Below are 20,145 nucleotides of genomic sequence, written 5' to 3' on the forward strand. Positions count from 1 at the left end.
TGCACTCTGATTTGTTGAGGAGAATGTACCAGGAATATAAGAATGTAAGAGCTAAGAGCAGGAGGAGGCCATTCAGCCCCTCCATTCTTCCCTGCCATTTAATATGATCATGGCTGATCTCATCTCGGCCTCAACTCCACTTCCATGCCCATTTTCCATGATCCTTCAGCCCATCACTCGTTAAAAATCTGTCTATAACAAGAAATAAAATCAGAAGATGTTGGAAAAACTCATCAGGTCAGGCAGCATCTGTAGAGAGAGAAACAAAGTTAATGTTTGAAGACTGGTGTGATTTCTTGAGAACTAAAGGGTCTGGAAAAAAGTGTTGGAAAATTGGTTTATTTAAACGCTTTTGACAAAGGTGGAGAAGGGTCAAAAGGGCAGATGGTATAGAGGCCACAGTGCAGAGGTCAAAGAGGGTGGCGAATGGTGGAGAAAGAAAATGTGAAATGCATAAAAGGGTGTAAATTAAGGTGTGAAAGGGAAAGAACTGGTTCTTTCTAACAAGTGCAAAGTAAGCAAGTCACAAACGCGACATGGCCGTGGGGGAAGTGGGTGGGAGAGAATGTAAAAAAAGGAGAGCAGACTTCAGGTGGTCAATTTCTGAAGTTATTGAATTCAATGTTGAGACCTCGAGGCTAGACTGTGCGTCAGCAGAAAGTGAGCTGGTGTTGGTGGAGCTGAACAGAAATATTTACTTGAGAGGAAGGTGGTTTATTGAGATGGCCAGCAACTGGGAGGTCGGGCTCATTCCTGCGGACAGAATCAATGAAACAGTCACCCAGTCTGCGTTTGGTCTTGCCAATGTAAAGGAAACTGTATTGTGAGCAGTGAATGCAGTAGACTGGATTGAAAAAAAAGAAGTGAAACACTGCTTCAGTTGGAATGCATGTTCAGGGCCTTGGGCAGTGAGAAGGGAGGTGGTGAATCAATAATAAGTGTTACACCTCCTGCAGTTGCGTGTACTATGAGAGAGGAGGAAATGTTTGCAATGATGAAAGGTGACCAGGGTAATACAGAGGGTACCAACCCTGCCAAACACTGATAGTGGAGGGGAGGGATAGCAGCAGAGTGGGCAGAATGACCATTTACATGTAGGGACTTCTTGAGTGGCAAGAAGGGGAAGGGGTGAGGAGAAAAGTGCAGGATTTTATTTGATTTGTTATTGTCATATGTCCCTGGGTACAGTGAAAAGTTGTGCTTTGTATGCAGTACAGGCAGATCACAACATACAAAGTACATTGGGGTAAAAAAACAGAGTGAAGAATATAAAGTTATGGCTGCAGAGAAGGTGCACAGAGAGCAAGATTAACATGAAAATAAAATTTTGAGATGTCCATTCAGAAGCTGTTGATACATGCGTTTAAACTTTGGTATCTTCTGCCTGACATAAGAGGGTGCAAGAGAATATAACCAGGTTGGGGGGGGAGGGGGGGTGTGCGTCTTTGATGATGTTGGCTGTCTTGCAAGCCACAGGGACTGAAGAGATGTAGTGAAGGTGTGTCAGAGCACTTGCAGTGAATGTTCGTGGACAGCCTATCCCCAGAAATGGAAACAGTCAAATCAAGGAAGGGAAGAGTCAGAATTGGACCGGGTGAAGGTGGGAGAAAGACGTAAATTGGAAGTGAAACTGATTAATGTTTCAAATTTCCAGCAAGAGTGGGAAGCACCAAAAATACTGTCGTTGTAACTGGGAAAGATTTGTTGGGGGCCTCAGTAAGACTGGAAGAAGGAATGTTTGACCTATCAACAACAGCTCAGGCATCGCTGGGCCTTGTGGGTACTCATGAGCACACCTTTGACTTGGAAAAATGGACTCCTCCACCTCTGTCAACAGGAATCTTTAAAAACCCTATTTTTCAACAGCTTTCAGATCTGAGGATGAGTCAGGCCAGATTCAAAACATTAACTCTGCTTCTGTCTGTCTCCACAGATGCTGCAAGACCTGCCGAGTTTCTGTGTGGTTTCTTTTGCAAATTTTGAGCATTTTAAGTAATTTGCCTTAATTTAAAGTTACCTGTTAAGGTTCTGATTGGTTGAAAATATGAGCAACAGACGAAGCTTCAGTGAACAACACTGCCAACCCAATTTCTAATCTTAAACCAGTCATTTTTAGCAAACTCAGGATTGCTTAGCAAGTGCTAACCAACCACAGAGTCACATCTAATGTTGGACATTATGTTCTAACTTTGACAAGTTTGGGCTGAGGCTTTTAAATTGCAGTAGTAGTATCCTGCCTCTGAACCAGGAGACCCGGGGTGAAGCCCCATTGGCTCCCTTTTGCTGAGCTCAGAATGGATTGTATTAAATGTTCCCACAATGAAAGTTGCTGCATCTGGCCCCTCGTTATTTCAGGAATCAATAATTTGGCCAAATTGTTACTTTACAACCTGTTCAACTCACTGTGACAAGAATCTTCACCTCTCCCATCAAAAGATATGGAACAGAGATATTTACAGATTATTGTTCCTCACTGGAGAATGTCCACAGACAGAAAAGAAACAAAACATTTTTAATTTGCTGGATTTATTGAACTGCGTCTTGTCGGTAACACGACATGGTGTTAAAATTGGAGAACGCTACATTTTTGCACAGAATACACAACTCAGGTAAGCAATTTGTTGATGCATTTCTTCTTGCCTCTCAGTCCATGGGTTACTCTTGCCCTGCTCTGCTACCCCTCCACACCTTTTGACCCTCTCCCCATCCCCTACCCCTGACCCTCTCCCCTGCCCCTCTCCCCCAACCCCTCCACCTGACCCTCTCTCCTCTCTCACTGATGCCTCCCTCTGCCCCTCTCCCTTGACCCCTCCCTCTGCCCCTTCCACCCTTCTCCCTCCACCCCACCCTTCCTGTCCCCTCTCTCTGACCTCTCCCTCTGTCCCTCTCCCTCTCCCTCTCCCCAGCTCCCCCTCTCCCTGACCTTCTCCCCTCTCCTCTGTTTGCCCCCTCCCCCTCTCCAACTCTATTTCTGCCCCTTGGTCCCTCCCTAGTTATTCCTCACTTGAATATCTCTGGCATTTACGCAACAACACGTTATTATTTACTGATATCAAACATGATTCTGAATAAATACTTCTATATATTCTGAGCTATACATAGATATTTATATATGAATCTGTATATTTAATCTCTAATACAGCATAACTCTCTCTTTAAACAGTCACCATTTAATATCATCATTTTGTTTTGCAAAATCACCAGATTATTTTAATAAAATTGATGAAACAGAATAAAGTTCTTTCATATCCCTGAAGTGTTTTGGCAGCTCCCACTCAGGAATGGATTCACTTTCTCTCTCTCTCTTTCCCTCACTCACTCATTAAGAAGTATGTTTCTGTCTATCGTCAGGTGCAGTCATTGGATGAGGGTTTAATCAGGTACTGTACAGTTGAATGTTTACATCCTATGATTTACAAAAGGGTTTCCGACAGCCTCATGCCTGACGCACTTCACTGTGTGTTGTTCTTCCCAAGAGGTTTCGGAGTGACAGGAATCACTTGGAATCCCGTGGAGTGATTTACCAATCACTGCAGCATCGCCCGTAACGGGGAGGCCATCTCAAAGTGCTGGATTGAAGTGTACTCACTGCTACAATGCAGGAAACACAAGAGCCAATTCATACTTCGCAAGCTCCCATACTCAGCAGACAAGGTCATTAGTTTTAGATGCACCTTCCTGCAGGCGCTGAAATCTGTACTGAAAACAACAAAGTGCTGGAAATCACAGTGGGTCAGGTAGCATCCACGGAGAGACAGTGAGCTAACGTTTCCACTCTAGATGCGTCTTCATCAGAGCTTGAAATGTTAGCTCACTGTCTTTCAGGATGCTGCCTGACCCGCTGTGATCTCCAGCACTTTTTGTTTCCAGTCAGTTTTAGATTATTAGTTGAGGGATAACTTTTGATCAGGGAGATCTCCACTATCCTTTCAAATGGTGACATAGGATTTTTTTACTTTCATCTGAGAGGGCAGAAGGGGGTTTCTATTTAACATGTTGTTGGAAAGACAGTGCATTGCTCCTGAGCCTGTCCCAGCCTCTGGAAAGGATTCTGGGGTGAGTGGGTGAGTATATTACCCACAGAAAATGGCTGATCATGGTGTTAGCCCTGATGACAGTATTAGATCAAAATACAAAGAGAAAGAAAGTGAGAGAGGGTCCAATCTCTCAGCTCAGTTACCAAGTGGAGAGCATTCTCTTATCAAGCCTGATCCTGAGGTAGATCCCTTTGATGTGGAAGACGACCGTACTGTGTAAACCCACACGGATAGGTTTGTGTTAGTAAAGAGCTGAGCAAGTGGTGCTAATACGTCATTGAATGGTGGGCTCCAATTCTCAGGCTTTGTTCTGAAGCTCAAATATCTCGGATTCTCTCTGACTGAAGCCTTTCTGGTAAATGTCAGTAATTTAACACCCAAACGAAGCTGGCTCACAACCCAATCGGCAATCTCACCCATCAATATCAGTGATTACAAAATGATCAAAGTGTGCTAATGCAGTGATTGACCCAGTGACCACTCACAATGATTACAGTGATCACTCTCAATGATTACAGTGATCACTCACAATGATGTTAAAAATCACACAACACCAGGTTATAGTCCAACAGGTTTATTTGGAAGCACTAACTTTCGGAGTGCTGCCCCTTCATCAGGTGGTAAGTAGCACTCCGAAACCTAGTGCTTCCAAATAAACCTATTGGACTGTAACATGGTGTCGTGTGATTCTTAACTTTGCCCACCCCAGTCCAACACTGGCATCTCCAAACCATGACTCTCAATGATCATAGTGATCAAGAAATGATTAACTGCAGTGACCAATCCCAGTGATTAATTGCAGTGATCAATACAGTGACCAATCCCAGTGATCAATTGTAACCCAATTTGTTGAGCATGCCGTGACTGCTTCATCAGAGACTCTCCCCAATAATGTTCCCTCATATGGTGATGAAACATCTGAAAACAAACCTTCAAACCCAGCGAGCTAACGTCCACACACTGAGTTGTTGTGTATTAAAATGGCCAACTCTCTTCTCTCTAAATTCCCTGTAGAGTCAAAAATACAACTGAGCTCATGACACAACTTGGAGCGTGTCTGAGTCACCCAGAGGTTGGGTTTTAGACACCATATGGAGTATCCAGAGCCACAGGAAGTCATGGATCAGAGTGGCTCACGGGATCCCTGCTGTATGCAGCAAACTGTGAGAGTCTGCAATGTCTGAGGGGGGAGCTGCTTGCTGTAAAGTGTCAGAGCCCCAACTGCGTTCCCCATGTCTCTCACACTCGGTCTACACACAGTGACTGGAGCAGCCACCGAGCCCACCAAGGCTGGGCTTGACCCTTATCCGAGTGTGTTACCCCTGAGCTGGTATCCTCGCTTCTCACACTCCTCATCCAGGCCCCTCATGAGTCTGTCCTCCTGAGGCCTGTACCTTCGGACAAAGCTGTCTTTCTGCAGCAGGACCCGGTTCAGTGTCCGCTCATAGTTCACATGTCGGTGTGCCATCACCACATACTGCTTCGTCTCGACCAATCGGGGACAGTCGCAGGTATTCGGCACCCACAGATACTCCCGCTTTAAGACAGCAAAGCCTTTCTTGTACGCCTTCATCACCTCGACATCATAACATGTCTCCAGACCAACAATTCTTTTATTAATAACCTTCACGTGTAAAGCTGGAAGGAAAGAGGAGAGGGAAGATTCAGCAACAATTCTCCAGCCATTTTGTTGTGAACCTGTCTAACGTTTAGTGTTCATTTGTGGGACATGGGTGTTGCTGGCTGGGCCCAGTATTTATTGCCCGTCCCTAGTTGCCCTTTGAGAAGGTGGGGGTGAGCTGCCTTCTTGAACCGTTCAGTCCATACACTGAGGGTTGACTCACAATGCCCTTAGGATAGAACTTCCAGGATTTTGACCCAGCGACAGTGATGGATGGTGAGTGGCTTGGAGAGGAATATGCAGGGATGCTGCTCCCATGTATCTGCTGCTCTTGTCCTTCTAGATGGAAGGGGGCGTGCATTTGGAAGGTGGTGTCTGAGGATCTTTGATGAGTTTCTGCAGTGCATCTTGTAGATAGTACACACTGCTGCTACTGAGCGTCGGTTGTACTGGGAGTGGGTGTTTGTAGATGTGGTGCTAAACAAACGGGCTGCTATGTCCTGGATGGTGTTGAGCTGCACCCATCCCGGCAAGTGGGGAGTATTCCATCCCACTCCTGACTTGAGCCTTGGAGATGGTGGACAGGCTTTGGGGAGTCAGGAGATGAGTTAATCACTGCCTCGGTCCTGCTCTTGTAGCCACTGTGTTTATGTGGTGAGTCCAGTTGAGCTCCTGGTCATTGGTAACCCTCAGCGTGTTGATAGTGGGGGATTCAGTGATGGGAACTCTTACCTTTTGGTTTTCTTTCATTTCTGCTGACTTTTTGTAACTAAGATGGCACTGGAGAATGGTGATTTTATACCCTGTCCTCCTGTACCCTGTCCTCCTGTACCCTGTCCTCCCATACCCTGTCCTCTGTCCTCCTGTACCCTGTCCTCCTGTACCCTGTCCTCTGTCCTCCTGTACCCTGTCCTCCTGTACCCTGTCCTCCTGTACCCTGTACTCTGTCCTCCTGTACCCTGTCCTCCTGTACCCTGTCCTCCTGTCCTCCTGTACCCTGTCCTCCTCTACCCCATACCCTGTCCTCCTGCACCCTGTACCCTGTCCTCCTGTACCCCCTTCTCCTGTCCTCCTGTACCCTGTCCTCCCGTACCCTGTCCTCTGTCCTCCTGTACCCTGTCCTCCTGTACCCTGTCCTCTGTCCTCCTGTACCCTGTCCTCCTGTACCCTGTCCTCTGTCCTCCTGTACCCTGTCCTCCTGTACCCTGTCCTCCTGTACCCTGTCCTCTGTCCTCCTGTACCCTGTCCTCCTGTACCCTGTCCTCCTGTACCCCCTTCTCCTGTCCTCCTGTACCCTGTCCTCCTCTACCCCATACCCTGTCCTCCTGCACCCTGTACCCTGTCCTCCTGTACCCCCTTCTCCTGTCCTCCTGTACCCTGTCCTCCCGTACCCTGTCCTCCCGTACCCTGTCCTCCTGTACCCTGTCATCCTGTACCCTGTACCCTGTTCCCTGTTCTCCTGTACCCTGTCCTCCTGTACCCTGTCCTCCTGTACCCTGTACTCCTGTATTCCAATACTATGTGACAATAACATCTAATTCTAGTTCTAACCTATACACACTGTTCTGAAGAGTGAGGTCATGAGAAAATCTTTGGGAAAACCAGCCACTGAATTCCGAGCTCTACCTCCAAGCCCAGTGGAAGGCCTGGTCACTGGGCACAATGCGGACAACGCTGGGCCTAAGTTTGAATGAAGGGAATGAGGATCGGAGAAAGGACTCACCAAAGTCTCTCTCGCAGTACTGCCTGACGCGGTTTGATCTTCCACGAACCCTTTGGCACTTGCCGCAGTTGCCTACAGGACACCGAGAGAGAAAGAGAAACCCACAATCAGGTTTAGGAACTGGATGGAGACTGGTCACCCCCACTGTAACAGGGACTCACCAGCATTTATATAGAAGGAGAAAGTGAGGACTGCAGATGCTGGAGATCAGAGCTGAAAATGTGTTGCTGGAAAAGCGCAGCAGGTCAGGCAGCATCCAAGGAGCAGGAGAATTCTGAAGAAGGGCTCATGCCCGAAACGTTGATTCTCTTGCTCTTTGGATGCTGCCTGACCTGCTGTGCTTTTCCAGCAACACATTTTCAGCATTTATATAGAACCTAACTCAACACCAGGAAGGCCATACTGTTTCACTGCCATTGAAGTAGTTCTGAAGAGTGGACTCCATTGCAAGAAATGCAGCAGAGCATTTGTGCATAGCAAGATTCCACAAAGAGCAAACTGATAGTGACCAGACAGTCCTCTTACAGCGCGGTGCATTCAGTCAGAATGCTGCATTGCCACGTGAGCCTTCGGTTTGGAATCAGCTCTGAAAGCAAACTCCCACCAGATCCCTCAGGAGGTGATCAAAGATTCGGTGACATTACCCAAAGAACAGGGTCCAGGGGCTTATATTTAATCTATGACAGACTTTTGTGGTGCAGTGGTAGTGTCCCTGGCTCTGAGCGAGGAGATCATGGTTCAAATCCCACCAGCTCCAGAGGTGTGCAATAAAGATCTCTGAACAGACTGGTCAGGGAGTATCTCCCCGGGTCTTTATCCCATCCTTGTTTATGGGCCATAATTCCTAACCAAGCCGTTCAGGCATACCTCTGGAGCAGCTGGGCGGTGAACCCAGAGCTCCTAGCTCAGAGATAGGGATACTACCACTGCACCAAAGATAGGGACACTGCCACTATGTCACGAGTGCCCTTGATGGGCCCTGCCCATGGGATCTTGCTGTGCACACATTGGCTGCCTCATTTCCGACACGACAGCAGTGACTTTGATTCGATAGCTTGGCTCTAAGGCTTCTGGCACCTCCCGAGGTTAAGAAAGCTGCTACAGAAATGCAATTCTTTTGTTTCTTTTGGTTTTGGAATTGTGTTACCAATGGAGACAAAGATTGCAGCCACCATTTTTAGCAGCGAATGTTTACATTGTTGGGTTGTCATGGACCCTGAAGTTGACATTGGCACCAGCTCAGTGAAGCGTTAAAATATCTCACACTGTGCCAATGCCTGGGGCACTCATTCACCCCCCCCCCCTCCCACCCCCCACCCCGTGCACAGCTGCCTCCATCTGTTACTCATTCGAAAACAATGGGAAAGAGCTGCCCATGGCTGGTCAGCAGCAGAGGGAGTGTTTGAGGGAATTCACAATTCTCTATGTGAAGGATGCAAACGCCAGACCATAGAGTCATCGAGTCATCCCGCCCGGAAACCCTTCGGTCCAACCAGTCCATGCCGACCAGAATCCCAAACTAGTCCCACCTGCCTGCTCCTGGCCCATATCCTGCCAAACATTTTTTTTTATTCATGTACTTATCCAAATGTCTTTTAAACGTTGTAACTGTTTCCACATCCACCACTTTCTCAGGAAGTTCATTCCACACGCGAACCACCCTCTGTGTAAAAAAAATTGTCCCCAAACCTTTTTTAATTCTCTCTCCTCTCACCTTAAAAATGTGCCCCCCTAATCTTGAAATCCCCCATCCTAGGGAAAAGGCAACTGTCATTAACCCTATTTATACCCCTCGTGATTTTATAAGCATCTATAAGGTCACTTTGCAACCTACCACACTCCAATGAAAAAAGTCCCAGCCTACCCAGCCTTTCTTTATAACTCGAATCTTCTGTACCTGGCAACATCCTGGTAAATTTCTTCCAAATCCTCTCCAGTTTAATAATCTCCTTCCTGTAATTGGGCGACCAGAATTAGATACAATACTCCAGAAGAGGTCTCACCCACTTTCCTGTATAACTTCAACATGACATCCCGACTCCTTTACTCAAAGATCTGAGCAACGGAGGCCAGGGTGCTAAACACCTTCTTAACCCACCCCTCCCCCGTCTACCCATGACATAAACTTCAAAGGATTATGAGACAACAACAAAGGAACATATTTCTCTTTCCAGCCCTTAACAATCCTGCCTTCAGCTGGAGCCTAGTTTCTCCATGTTATCCTGATCGAAGCTCTCCTGATCCTTTTCCTTCCTGTCCTCCACATGACCTACATGAGAGGATTGACTGTGCACTCTCTCCTCTTAACCAGCAGCAAGGGCTGAAGCAGCTTTCCAAACCTGACCAAGGTGTTAACGTTCTGAAAGGGTTTGATAGGGGAGGAGGTGGAGAGAAGTTCTTGCCAGTTCTGGGGCAGATCAGATACTGTCAGTGTCAGTCACCATTGCCACTCGTGTGTGTACGCCCTGAGCTGGGAAAGGCAGAGAGAAGCTGAAACAGTCCCATGGATATTTACATCCTTTTGCCCATAAATAGCCCCTCAATAGTCACCACAGACTGCTGTTTCTCACCTTGCGTTACATAGAAGCATAGGACCAGCCCTCAGGAGAGGTGTTAGGAAGCACTTCTACACACAGAGGGTGGGAGATATTGGGAACTCTCTGCAGTAAATGGATGCTGGATCAGTGGCTAACTTTAAGTCTAAATTTTAATAAGTGAAGATATTAAGGGTTATGGGCCGAAGGCAGGTATATTGAGATAGGTGAAGGATCAGTTAGGATCTCATTGAATGGTGGAACAGGCTCAAGGGGCTGAATGGCCTCCTCCTTTTCCTATGTTTTGCTGAAAGCCAGTGGTTCCAAATAAACCTGGTGTGTGATTTTTTTCACTCTGAAAATAGGTGAAACCTGTGACAGGGGGTTAAGCAGGAGGATGGGAGGGGGAGGGTTGGAAGGGAACAGCAACCCCAGTTGAATTGAGGGTCTGCTTTTTTTAATGGGATGTGGGTGTCACTAGCTGGGGCATTTGCTGCCTGTTCCTAATAGCCCTGGCAAAAATGGATGCAGAAACTGTGAGGAACAGACGCCCAGGAGTTTGACCCAGCGATACTGAAGGAATGGCGATATATTTCTAATTCAGTTTGGTGAGTGTCTTGGAGGGGAACTTGCAGAGGGGTGGTGTTCCCAGTTTGGGAGAAGATTTGTAGCTCGGGTGCTCATTGTTGTGGTTCTGTTCGCCAAGCTGGGAGTTTGTGTTGCAGACATTTCGTCCCCTGTCTAGGTGACATCCTCAGTGCTTGGGAGCCTCCTGTGAAGTGAACACTACTATTATAGGACAAGCCAAACAGAGAACAGCCAGGGAATTCCTAGAGGCATGGCACTCATCCACAGATTCTATCAACAAATACATCGACTTAGACCCAATGTACCGGCCACTGCAGCGGACAGCAAAAACTGACAACCGGAAGCGGCAGAGACAAGCCATTATAAATGCCAGAGGAAACATGACAGAAGCGCTTCACAGGAGGCTCCTGAGCACTGAGAATGTCATCTAGAAAGGGGACGAAACGTTTGCAACACAAACTCCCAGCTCGGCGAACAGAACCACAATGGTGGTGTTCCCCTGTATCTGCTGCTCTTGTCCTTCTAGATGGAAGTGGTCATAAGTTTGGAAAGCTGTGTTGGAGGAGCCTTGGTGAGTTGCTGCAGTAGGTTTGCTGTAGATATCATGGAGGTCTGTCAAAAGCCTCATGTGTGGGTGGGTGCTATTATGATCAAAGTTAATCTTACTTCACTCGTCATTAGCAGGGATTTGAACTGAGATTGGAGAGGTTTATGCTCCCCAGACCCTAACCTTCCATGGGACCCTTCCATGTTCGGAACTTTTCCTGCTGATTTTTCTCATTAACAGATACTTTTGAAGCAAGATTTATGCATTTGTCAATAACAGTGACTTTGTGGGAATTACTATCACCAATTAACCTGTGATTTGATTGGTTTATCAGTCTGGAATCAGCCACTGAACATATTGCCAAATCCCTTCCTCAGTCTGACAGCATAAACAAAATGAATCTGAAAAGACAAAGATTTCGAAACATTCTTTCAGACGTGAACACTTTACCTTATTAGGAGACGATATGATGGTACACATCACATGGTTAATCACATTCGCTCTCATCTCATGTCTTTAGTTCGTTGCTGCCTTCAGTGTCACCAAGGCCAGGTTCCCAAACCCTCTTCCCCCAGCACCTCATACTCACTGAAAGGCAAGGGCAGGCTCCTTCACTTTTCCATTATCCAGTGGAAAAGAATGTTTAGCAAAAGGTGAAAAAGAATCCAGAGCCACAAATGCTAGAGTCACAAGACCACCAGAAATAGGAGCAGGAGTAGACCATTCAGCCCCTCAAGCCTGCTTCGCCATTCAGTGGGATCATGGCTGATCCAACATTCCTCAGTTCCACTTTCTGCCCTTTCCCCATAACCCTCATGAATCTCTCTATCCCAGCAGTAAATATACACAAGGACTCTACCCCCACAGCTCTCTCTGTGGCACAGAGTTCCAAAGATTCACAATCCTCTCAGAGAAAAAAAATCCCTGCTTATCTCAGCGTTTCATTAATGTCCCTTTATCCTGAGACTGTACCCTCTGGTCCTAGACTCTCCCATGAGGAGAAACATCCTCTCAGCATTGACCCTGTCAAACTCCTTAAGAATCCAATATGTTTTACTGAGATCACGTCTCAGTCTCCCAAACTTCAGAAACTCCGGGAAACTGCCCAGGACTTATCCCCAGAATAAAAACCAAATACAGTGGGTGCTGGACATCTGAAACAGAAACAGAGGAGGTGTTGGAGAATCTCAGCAGGTCTGGCAGCATCTGTGGACAGACAGAGTGTTAATATTTTGAGTCTGGTGGAGTTCTGAACTAGTGTGACCAGACTTGGAACGCTAACTCTTGTTTCTTTCACCACGGATGCTGCCAGACCTGCTGAGTTTCTCCAGCATTCTCTCTTTGTTTGTTTCATGGTTTGTTCCTGACCAGCTGAGAAATGTAAATTATAAACAAATGGTGAATTATTACTGGTGTACAATTGAAGGGTGGGGCATCGCAGGAACCTGAGTGTATTATATCATAATCGGCATTAGTTTGGATGAGATGTTCAATTGGAGTCCTTTGTCTTTCTCCCTCAGGACTCATGCCACTAAAACAAAGAAGAGTAAGGGTGGGGGGATTGGGGTGGGTGGGGGGTGGGGTGGGGTTGGAGCCTGGTCAACCTCCAAAAGATATTATGACAGATTTTTTTTTAGATCACCTACAGTGTGGAAACAGGCCCTTCAGCCCAACAAGTCCACACCGACCCGCCGAAGCGCAACCCACCCATATCCTACACCTAACACTACGGGCAATTTAGCATGGCCAATTCACCTAACCTGCACATCTTTGGACTGTGGGAGGAAACCGGAGCACCCGGAGGAAACCCACGCAGACACGGGGAGAACGTGCAAAATCCACACAGTCAGTCGCCTGAGGCGGGAATTGAACCCGGGTCTCTGGCGTTGTGAGGCAGCAGTGCTAACCACTGTGCCAACGTGCTGCCCACAATTATGACACCAGGTGGCATGGAAGCTCAGTGGTAAGCACTGCTGCCTCACAGTGCCAGGGACCTGGGTTTGATTCCAGCCTCAGTCTGTGTGGAGTTTGCACATTCTCCCCGGGTCTGCCTGAGTTTCCTCTGGGTGCTCCAGTTTCTACCCAGAGTCCAAAGGTATGCAGGTTAGGTGGATTGGTTGTGGGAATACAAGGTGACAGGGATAGGGTAGGGTCTGGATAGGATGCCCTTCAGAGGGTTAGTGCAGACTCGATGGACCAAATGGCTTATTTCTGCATGTAGGGATGTTATGATTAACTGGGCATTATTGCCTCCAGAACAATAGTGACTAAACTTGCAAACGTACTTTATTGACTGTGAGACTTTGCTTTGGGACGTCACCACGTCATGAGAGGTGCTATATAAATGTATCTTCCTTTCTGTTAAGAATTAGAGGTGTCACTTAGATACTTGGGAGCAGTCTGTTCTTCATATCAAGCAGACACTGCCTTATGATCACTAACTATAAATGGAGCTGACATGTTTAATCTTCTTTAACCAGCTTCCTATGCCTACTGGTCTGTATCATCTCCTGCAGCTTTCCTATAAAAAGGTCAACACTCTGTAAGTTTATAGATTTTAAAGAACCAGATTTTAAAGGATTAAAGTACATTCAGAATCCACAGCGGGGGGCCTGATCTCCAGCTCCCAGCTGCTCATGTAGAGAGTCTGTATCAGCGATCGGAATGGCTTCCTGTCCCAAAGCGCCTTGGAATAATCAGGACTTAGAGTTCAGGAGCCTGGCTCAGCTTCCTCTTAGTGACAGCTCCCACCAACGTTTTTATGTGTATGGGTTTGTGTGTGTGTGTGTGTTTGCATGAGTGTGTGTGTGCGCGCGCGCATGGGTTTGTGTGTGTATGTATTCGCATGTGTGTCTGTGTGTGTTTGCGTGTGTGTGCGTGTGTCTGTGTGTGTGTGCGCACATGGATTTGTGTGTGTATTTGCGTGTGTGTCTGTCTGTGTTTGCATGTGTCTGTGTGTGTGTGTGTGTGTGCGCGCGCGCATGGATTTGTGTGTGTGTGTATTTGCGTGTGTGTGTATTTGCGTGTGTGTGTCTGTGTGTGTTTGCGTGAGTGTGTGTGTGCGTGTGTGTGCGCGTGCGCGCACATGGGTGTGTGTGTGTGTGTATTTGCGTGTTTGTCTGTGTATGTTTGCGCAAGTGTGTGTGTGTCCGTGTGTGTCTGTGAGTGTGTGTGCGCGTGTGTGTGTATGTGTGTAGTTAAACATATCATCATTGCTTTTAATTTCTATTCCTTCAGACATTAACCCTAGTTGCTTTGATTCATTTTTGTGGTTAGGTTAGTCTGTATTGCTTTTAATTGTTTATGAATCTGTTCCCCGTGCCCCTTCTGATTGTCAGACACATTCACATATATACTCTCCCCACATGGACACACACACACACACACACACACACACACACACACACACACACACACACACACACACACACACACACACACACACACACACACACACCAGCAGGCACATGTGTGCTTCCTCGCGCACAAACACAAACACATACAAATCCACACTCAATGTACAGACACACTGTAAATGTCCATGAATTACACAAAATCTCCTTCCCTGCCAGTAAAAATCACCATCTCACATGTATCCACATTGCAATCCGTTTGATAATCGCACCCAACTTTAATTTTAACCTGCAATGTGCCAGGAGATGCACTGACCTGGTCTGGAGGGATGCAGTAGGCGGTTTCTCTGTGACCTGTCTTTTCTCTGAGAAGCTGTGTAACCGCGAGATCGAGCAGGGGACCTTTGTGCTAAAGATCAGAACATAACAGCAGGTCAAAGAGGTGAAAGGAAACACTTGCATTGCTGTCGTCACCTTCCACATCCTCAGGAGGTTTAGGAATGTTTCAAAGCCAAGGAGGTACATTTAAACTGTCCTTCACTGTCATCATGCTGGACACACAGTCACCAATTTGTGCACAGCAACCTCCCACAAACAACATTATGATAATAAAAACAAAATACTACTCATGCTGGAAACCTGAAACAAAGACAACCACTCTGTTTCTCCCTCTGCACAGAAACTGCCAGATCTGCTGAGTTACTCCAGCAATTCTCGGTGTGACAGTAATGTGAAGATGTCTGGATGGTCGGGTTAGGTTTAGTTTTGCTGTTGGAGGGACAAATTTTGACCAGGATCCGGGGGAGATTCCCAGCTTTCCTACAACTCCAGCTCATTACATACATTCCATTTCTCCAGTAACGGACAAAAGTACATTATTTACGTCTTAATAGCCTGACCAACTTAGAGTCAGAGAGTCACACAGCATGGAAACAGACCCTTAGGTCAAACCCTTCCATGCTGACCATGCTCTCGAACTAAACTACTGCCGTCTGACTCATATCCCTCCAAACTGTTCCTATTCATGAACTTTGCTTTGTATATCCATTGTGGAAAACTTCATTTCTGCCAGAAGGTATCCCAATCTATCCTTTTACTGTCCAAAATAGATAACCTCACAACTTGGAATCCATCTGCCGGTTTTGTCCATTCACCCAATCCATCAATATCCCTCTGTAATTTTATGTGGTCAGACACACTGTCCACAGCTGGTCGGATTACAGCCTAACCCACCCGGTCCCCATCACCATGACTCCTTTTTCCAGTTGAGAATCTGTCCAACCCAGCCTTGGATATCACCCATTGCTCTCTGGGGAAGAGAATTCCAAACATTAATGACCACCCGAGAGAGAGAGAGAGAGAGAGAGAGAGAGAAGATCCTCCCCCTCTCCGTCTTCAATGGGAAACCTGTTGTTCTCAATTGTTCCTGTGGTTGCAGGAAGAGGCTTCCTGCATTTCCTTGGTTTCAAAGATGCATGTTCCTATATTTCCAGCCCATTCTGCTCCTCTGCCTCATGGTCCCTCATCTTTTATAGGAAGAGGGTTTTTTCTTACTCCTCTGAACCTAAATGAATCACCTCCCACTTTACGTTTCTGCTCATCAAGCCAGTCACTCTGTCTCATTATCTCCTGATATATTTGATGTCCTCCACATTGTCACCTCAACTTGCCCAATGTCATAGTGTCTGCAAATATGACCACCGTCCTTCCAATTCCTCAAACCATACAAACGGTAAATAGCAGAGCTCTCAGCAAGGATTCCAAAGGGATACTGCTTCCCAATTTCAACGCCTTCACTCATCTGCTGCTTCCCATTTTCCAGAACTGGGATGTGCTCCTCCAATTCCGGACTCTGAGAGGGCAGCAGGGTGGCTCAGCGCCAGGGGCCCAGGTTTGCATGTTCATCCCTGTGTCTGCATGGGTTTCCTCTGGTGCTCTGGATTTCCTCCCACGGCCCAAAGATGTGCAGGTTAGGGTGGATTGACCGTGGGAAATGCAACAATTGGAGATGCTGGGGGTGTCTGGGTGGGATGGTGACCGAATGGGGTCAAGATTAGAGAGTTGCTGGAAAAGCACAGCAGGTCAGGCAGCATCTGAGGAGCAGGAAAATCGACGTTTCGGGCAAAAGCCCTTCATCAGGAAGACTGAACGGACTGAACATCCTTTTCCCGCACTGTAGGCCTTCTATGATTCTCTTGCACATTCCTTGACATCCATTGTTTCTGCAAAGTGCTGTGGGACATTTTATTTCAATGAGGGCGCTATACAAATACGATTGGCAAAGCGTTTTGCGCAGAAAAGCACCGTTTTATGGTGGATTTCATGGGCTGAAGGGATCTATTTGGAGAAGCTCCCTAATTAATCCTTCAAACTGACTTTTGCTCCCATGGGCAGGGGAATGTATCCACGGCCAGCACCAGCCCATGGTACCAACCTCCCAGAATTGTAGCATAGTTACAGCCAGACGCTCTTTATTTTACAATCCCAATTATTTCTGTAAAGCTGCTGGGAACCGAGATTAACTAGCTGAAACAATCAAAAACGAATCAGATTGGACAACAAAAACCTGTCCCCGTTCCAATTGGCCACTTGAAGGTGGTGCCCCTGGAGGATGGACCAATGGTGGCGGAGGGGGGAATCTGTTGACTGACCAATAGGGAGCAGCTCTCGAGATTACCACCCAGTAGTGCTGGAGACACCGATTGGTTTGGGAACCCACCTGGGAGGGGGGTGGTTGTCATGGCGACGGTGGTGGGCTCATTTGGCAGAGCTGGCGAGAATGAGCGAGACGCGTGGACAGCCGCGCGTTGGGCCCCTCGCAGAACATTCCGGTCTCCGTGGTACAGCCGGTACTGATCGTTCGGAAGCCAGTATTCATAATCAATCCCAGAGTCCTGCTCCATGGATAGAACCTGTGGAAAGGTTTAAGATAAAACTCCCTCTTAAATCAAGATTTTGACAATTTCAAGATTTCCCATTTTGCTGCCTGTTGAATTTTTTTGGAGATTGAAATGACTCCGTGGAGTTATTTACAGTGTATGGACTGTGGGCAGCTAGCTCAGAGCCAGTCCCCAGAGTGAACTGAACCTCTGACACTCCTGTTTATATCTGTCAGCCAGGGCTCCCTGATTGGCTCAGGGTAACAGCCCCAACCAGGGATCTCACACTCACTGAGACCCACCTGGTCAACCTCATTCCAATCACTACAGAAACGCAGCACCCAACCTACACACAGCAAAAGGCCACAGAGACTGATAAGACTGTAGCCTCTCCTGGTGGTGTTTAATGCTTTATTTTTGTTCATGGGAAATGGGACAGCATTTATTGCCTCAGCTCCAGAGTCAGTTACATTGCGGTTGGTCTGGAGTCACGTGTAGGCCAGACCACTAAAGGACATCAGATTTCCTTTGGACATAGTCATAGAGATGTATAGCATGGAAGCAGATTCTTCGGTCCAAGCCATCCATGCCGACCAGATATCCCAACCCAATCTAGTCCCAGCTGCCAGCATTTGGCCCATCAGATGGGTTTTTACAAGAATTGACAATGGATTCATAGAACTCTTTTTTTTTAAAAAGCCCATCTTATTGAATTAGAATTCTAATATCTGCCGTGGGTGGGGTTTGAACTGATGTCCCCAGGACATTTACCTGAGGATCTGGATTATGAGCCCAGTGCCATTACTACAACATCACCACCTCTCCTCAGTACTTACTGCGGGGAATACCTCTTCTAGAAACCAGTGATGGTGAGAGGGGACTGGCAGACAGTGTATGATGTGACAATCAGTTCCTCAGACCGAGCTGCACTCCCTCAGTGCTACCCTGGAGTGTCTGCTTTACCCTTACAGAGCAGCACTGACAGGAGAGTGGGAAACCTCACAGGGTCGATTTAAAATGACTGAGAAAAGAACGAGGAGGAAGTAGGGTAGGGGATAGTGAGTTATTGTGACCTGGGACTTGCTGCTCTGAAAGACTGGGAGAGGAAGGTTCAAGAGTTAACTTCGAAAGGGAATCTGATAAACATGTTGAAACAAGAGAAAGCAATTGGTCGGCAAAGGGAAAGGAGTGGTGGTGGAGAGGAGCCAGTACAAGCACAATGGACTGAATGGTCTCTTCTCATGTGATGCCCAATCCTCCCACACTGACTGAGGGCTGGAACGTAGACCTGGATGGACAACAGACCACCCTCCAGGGAGGGGGCAGAGAACATGAGACTAGGGTTCCCTCTTCAAACAGTAAATCACTCCACAAACCACATCAGGGGAAATATTCCAGACAGATACCCGGAAGCTTGTCCCCCGACTTCCCGATCCCCGCGGTCCCATTCCCCCTCCACAGGGTTAAAGCCTCACCCGATCCTCAGCTGGATTGTCAATGCTGATGGGGACACCAGTTACAGACCTGCAGGGACAAGTTCCACAAGGAGAATCGCAGGAGTTAGAGGAGAGCAAACATGGGTTTTCAGTTGCTTTTGATTGTGTATGTCAGTGTTTCTGTGTACACGTGTGTTCATGTGTGTCTGTGTATATGCACGTGTATGTGTATGTCTGTATGTGTGTGTATATGTGTGTGTATGTGTGTGTGTCCATGTCTCTGTGTACGTGACTGTGTGTGCATCTTGGTGCCTGTGCACATCTGTGCCTGTGTGTATGTGTATGTGTGTATGCGTGCGTGTGTGTGTGCGTGTATGTGTGCGTGTGTGTGTATGTGTGTGTGCGTGCGTGTGTGTGTGTGCCTGTGTGTATGTGTGTGCGCGTGTATGTATGTGTATATGTGTGTGTGCATGCGTGTGTGTACCTGTGTGTGTATGTGTGTGCGTGCGTGTGCGCCTGTGTGTGTGTGTGTGCCTCTGTGTGTATGTGGGCATGAATATCTGTGTGGGTGGGTGCAGGTACATGTGTGTAGGATCTCTGGGGAGGGGATGGAGGGGAAGAGCAGTTCCATGGTTTGATGTTCTGGATGTGAGGAGATTGGTGACAAAGCAGCGGGTCTGCACTCAGCGCCGAGCAATGAGGAAGTGCAGGCTGTGATTTTACCATCAGGTGCAGATCCTCCTTCGTGGGTCCGATTGCCTCCAAACTCTCTCGGTGATCCGCAGAGCGCCTGTACTGGACTTTCGTCCCAGCAGCTGAGTACGTCCCTGGCCAGTTAATGGCCCAGTTCCCGTTAATGATGGAATTGTAGTTTCGGTTCTGCAAAGCTGCAGGGGTTCAACAAGGTGAAACTGATTGACCAGAGGAACCTACACGCCATCTTGAGTAAGTGTGAAACAGTGTGAGAGGCTGCACCGCACTGATCATTGACATGCCTCTCAGATTCTTTAACACCTCCTGCTGAGGGCGACAGGCTCTGGGTAACCCTAACCCTAACTCTAACCCTAACCCTAATCCTAACCGTAACCCTAACCCTAACGATAACACCTATTCCTAACACTAACCTTAAGCCCTATTCCTAACCATAATCCTAACCCTAACCCTTATTTCTATCCCTAACCCTAACCCCTATTCTGAACCCTAACTCCAATCCTAACCCTAACCGCTAATCCTAACCCTAACCCTAATCTGAACCATAACCCCCATTCCTAACTCTAACCCCAAGCTTAATCCTAACCCTAACCCCTATTGCTAACTCTAACCCGAACCCAAATCTTAACCCTAACCCAAATCCTAACCCTAACCCCTCATCTTAACCCTAACCCGTAATCCTAACCCTAACCCCTACTCCTAACCCTAATCCCCAT

At 47.3% G+C, this 20,145-nt stretch overlaps 1 protein-coding gene across 2 annotated transcripts in view; it reads right to left on the reverse strand.

Moving 5' to 3' along the window:
* Nucleotides 1–5,115: 5,115 nt before the first annotated feature.
* Nucleotides 5,116–20,145, reverse strand: part of adamtsl5 (ADAMTS like 5) — a 37,540-nt gene continuing 22,510 nt past the window's right edge. The window contains exons 9-13 of one of the 2 annotated variants that reach the window (XM_060853829.1): nt 19,442–19,605; nt 17,123–17,315; nt 14,720–14,812; nt 7,382–7,453; nt 5,116–5,675 (exon numbers count right to left, since the gene is read on the reverse strand). In XM_060853829.1, coding sequence (XP_060709812.1) covers nt 5,341–5,675; nt 7,382–7,453; nt 14,720–14,812; nt 17,123–17,315; nt 19,442–19,605 — 857 coding nt within the window. In that variant the 3' untranslated portion in view covers nt 5,116–5,340. The remainder of the gene's footprint in view (nt 5,676–7,381; nt 7,454–14,719; nt 14,813–17,122; nt 17,316–19,441; nt 19,606–20,145) is intronic. The other variant, XM_060853830.1, reaches the window with a different exon arrangement.

This window comes from Hemiscyllium ocellatum, chromosome 42 (genome assembly GCF_020745735.1).
Source record: "Hemiscyllium ocellatum isolate sHemOce1 chromosome 42, sHemOce1.pat.X.cur, whole genome shotgun sequence".
NCBI classification, from domain to species: Eukaryota; Metazoa; Chordata; class Chondrichthyes; order Orectolobiformes; family Hemiscylliidae; genus Hemiscyllium; species Hemiscyllium ocellatum.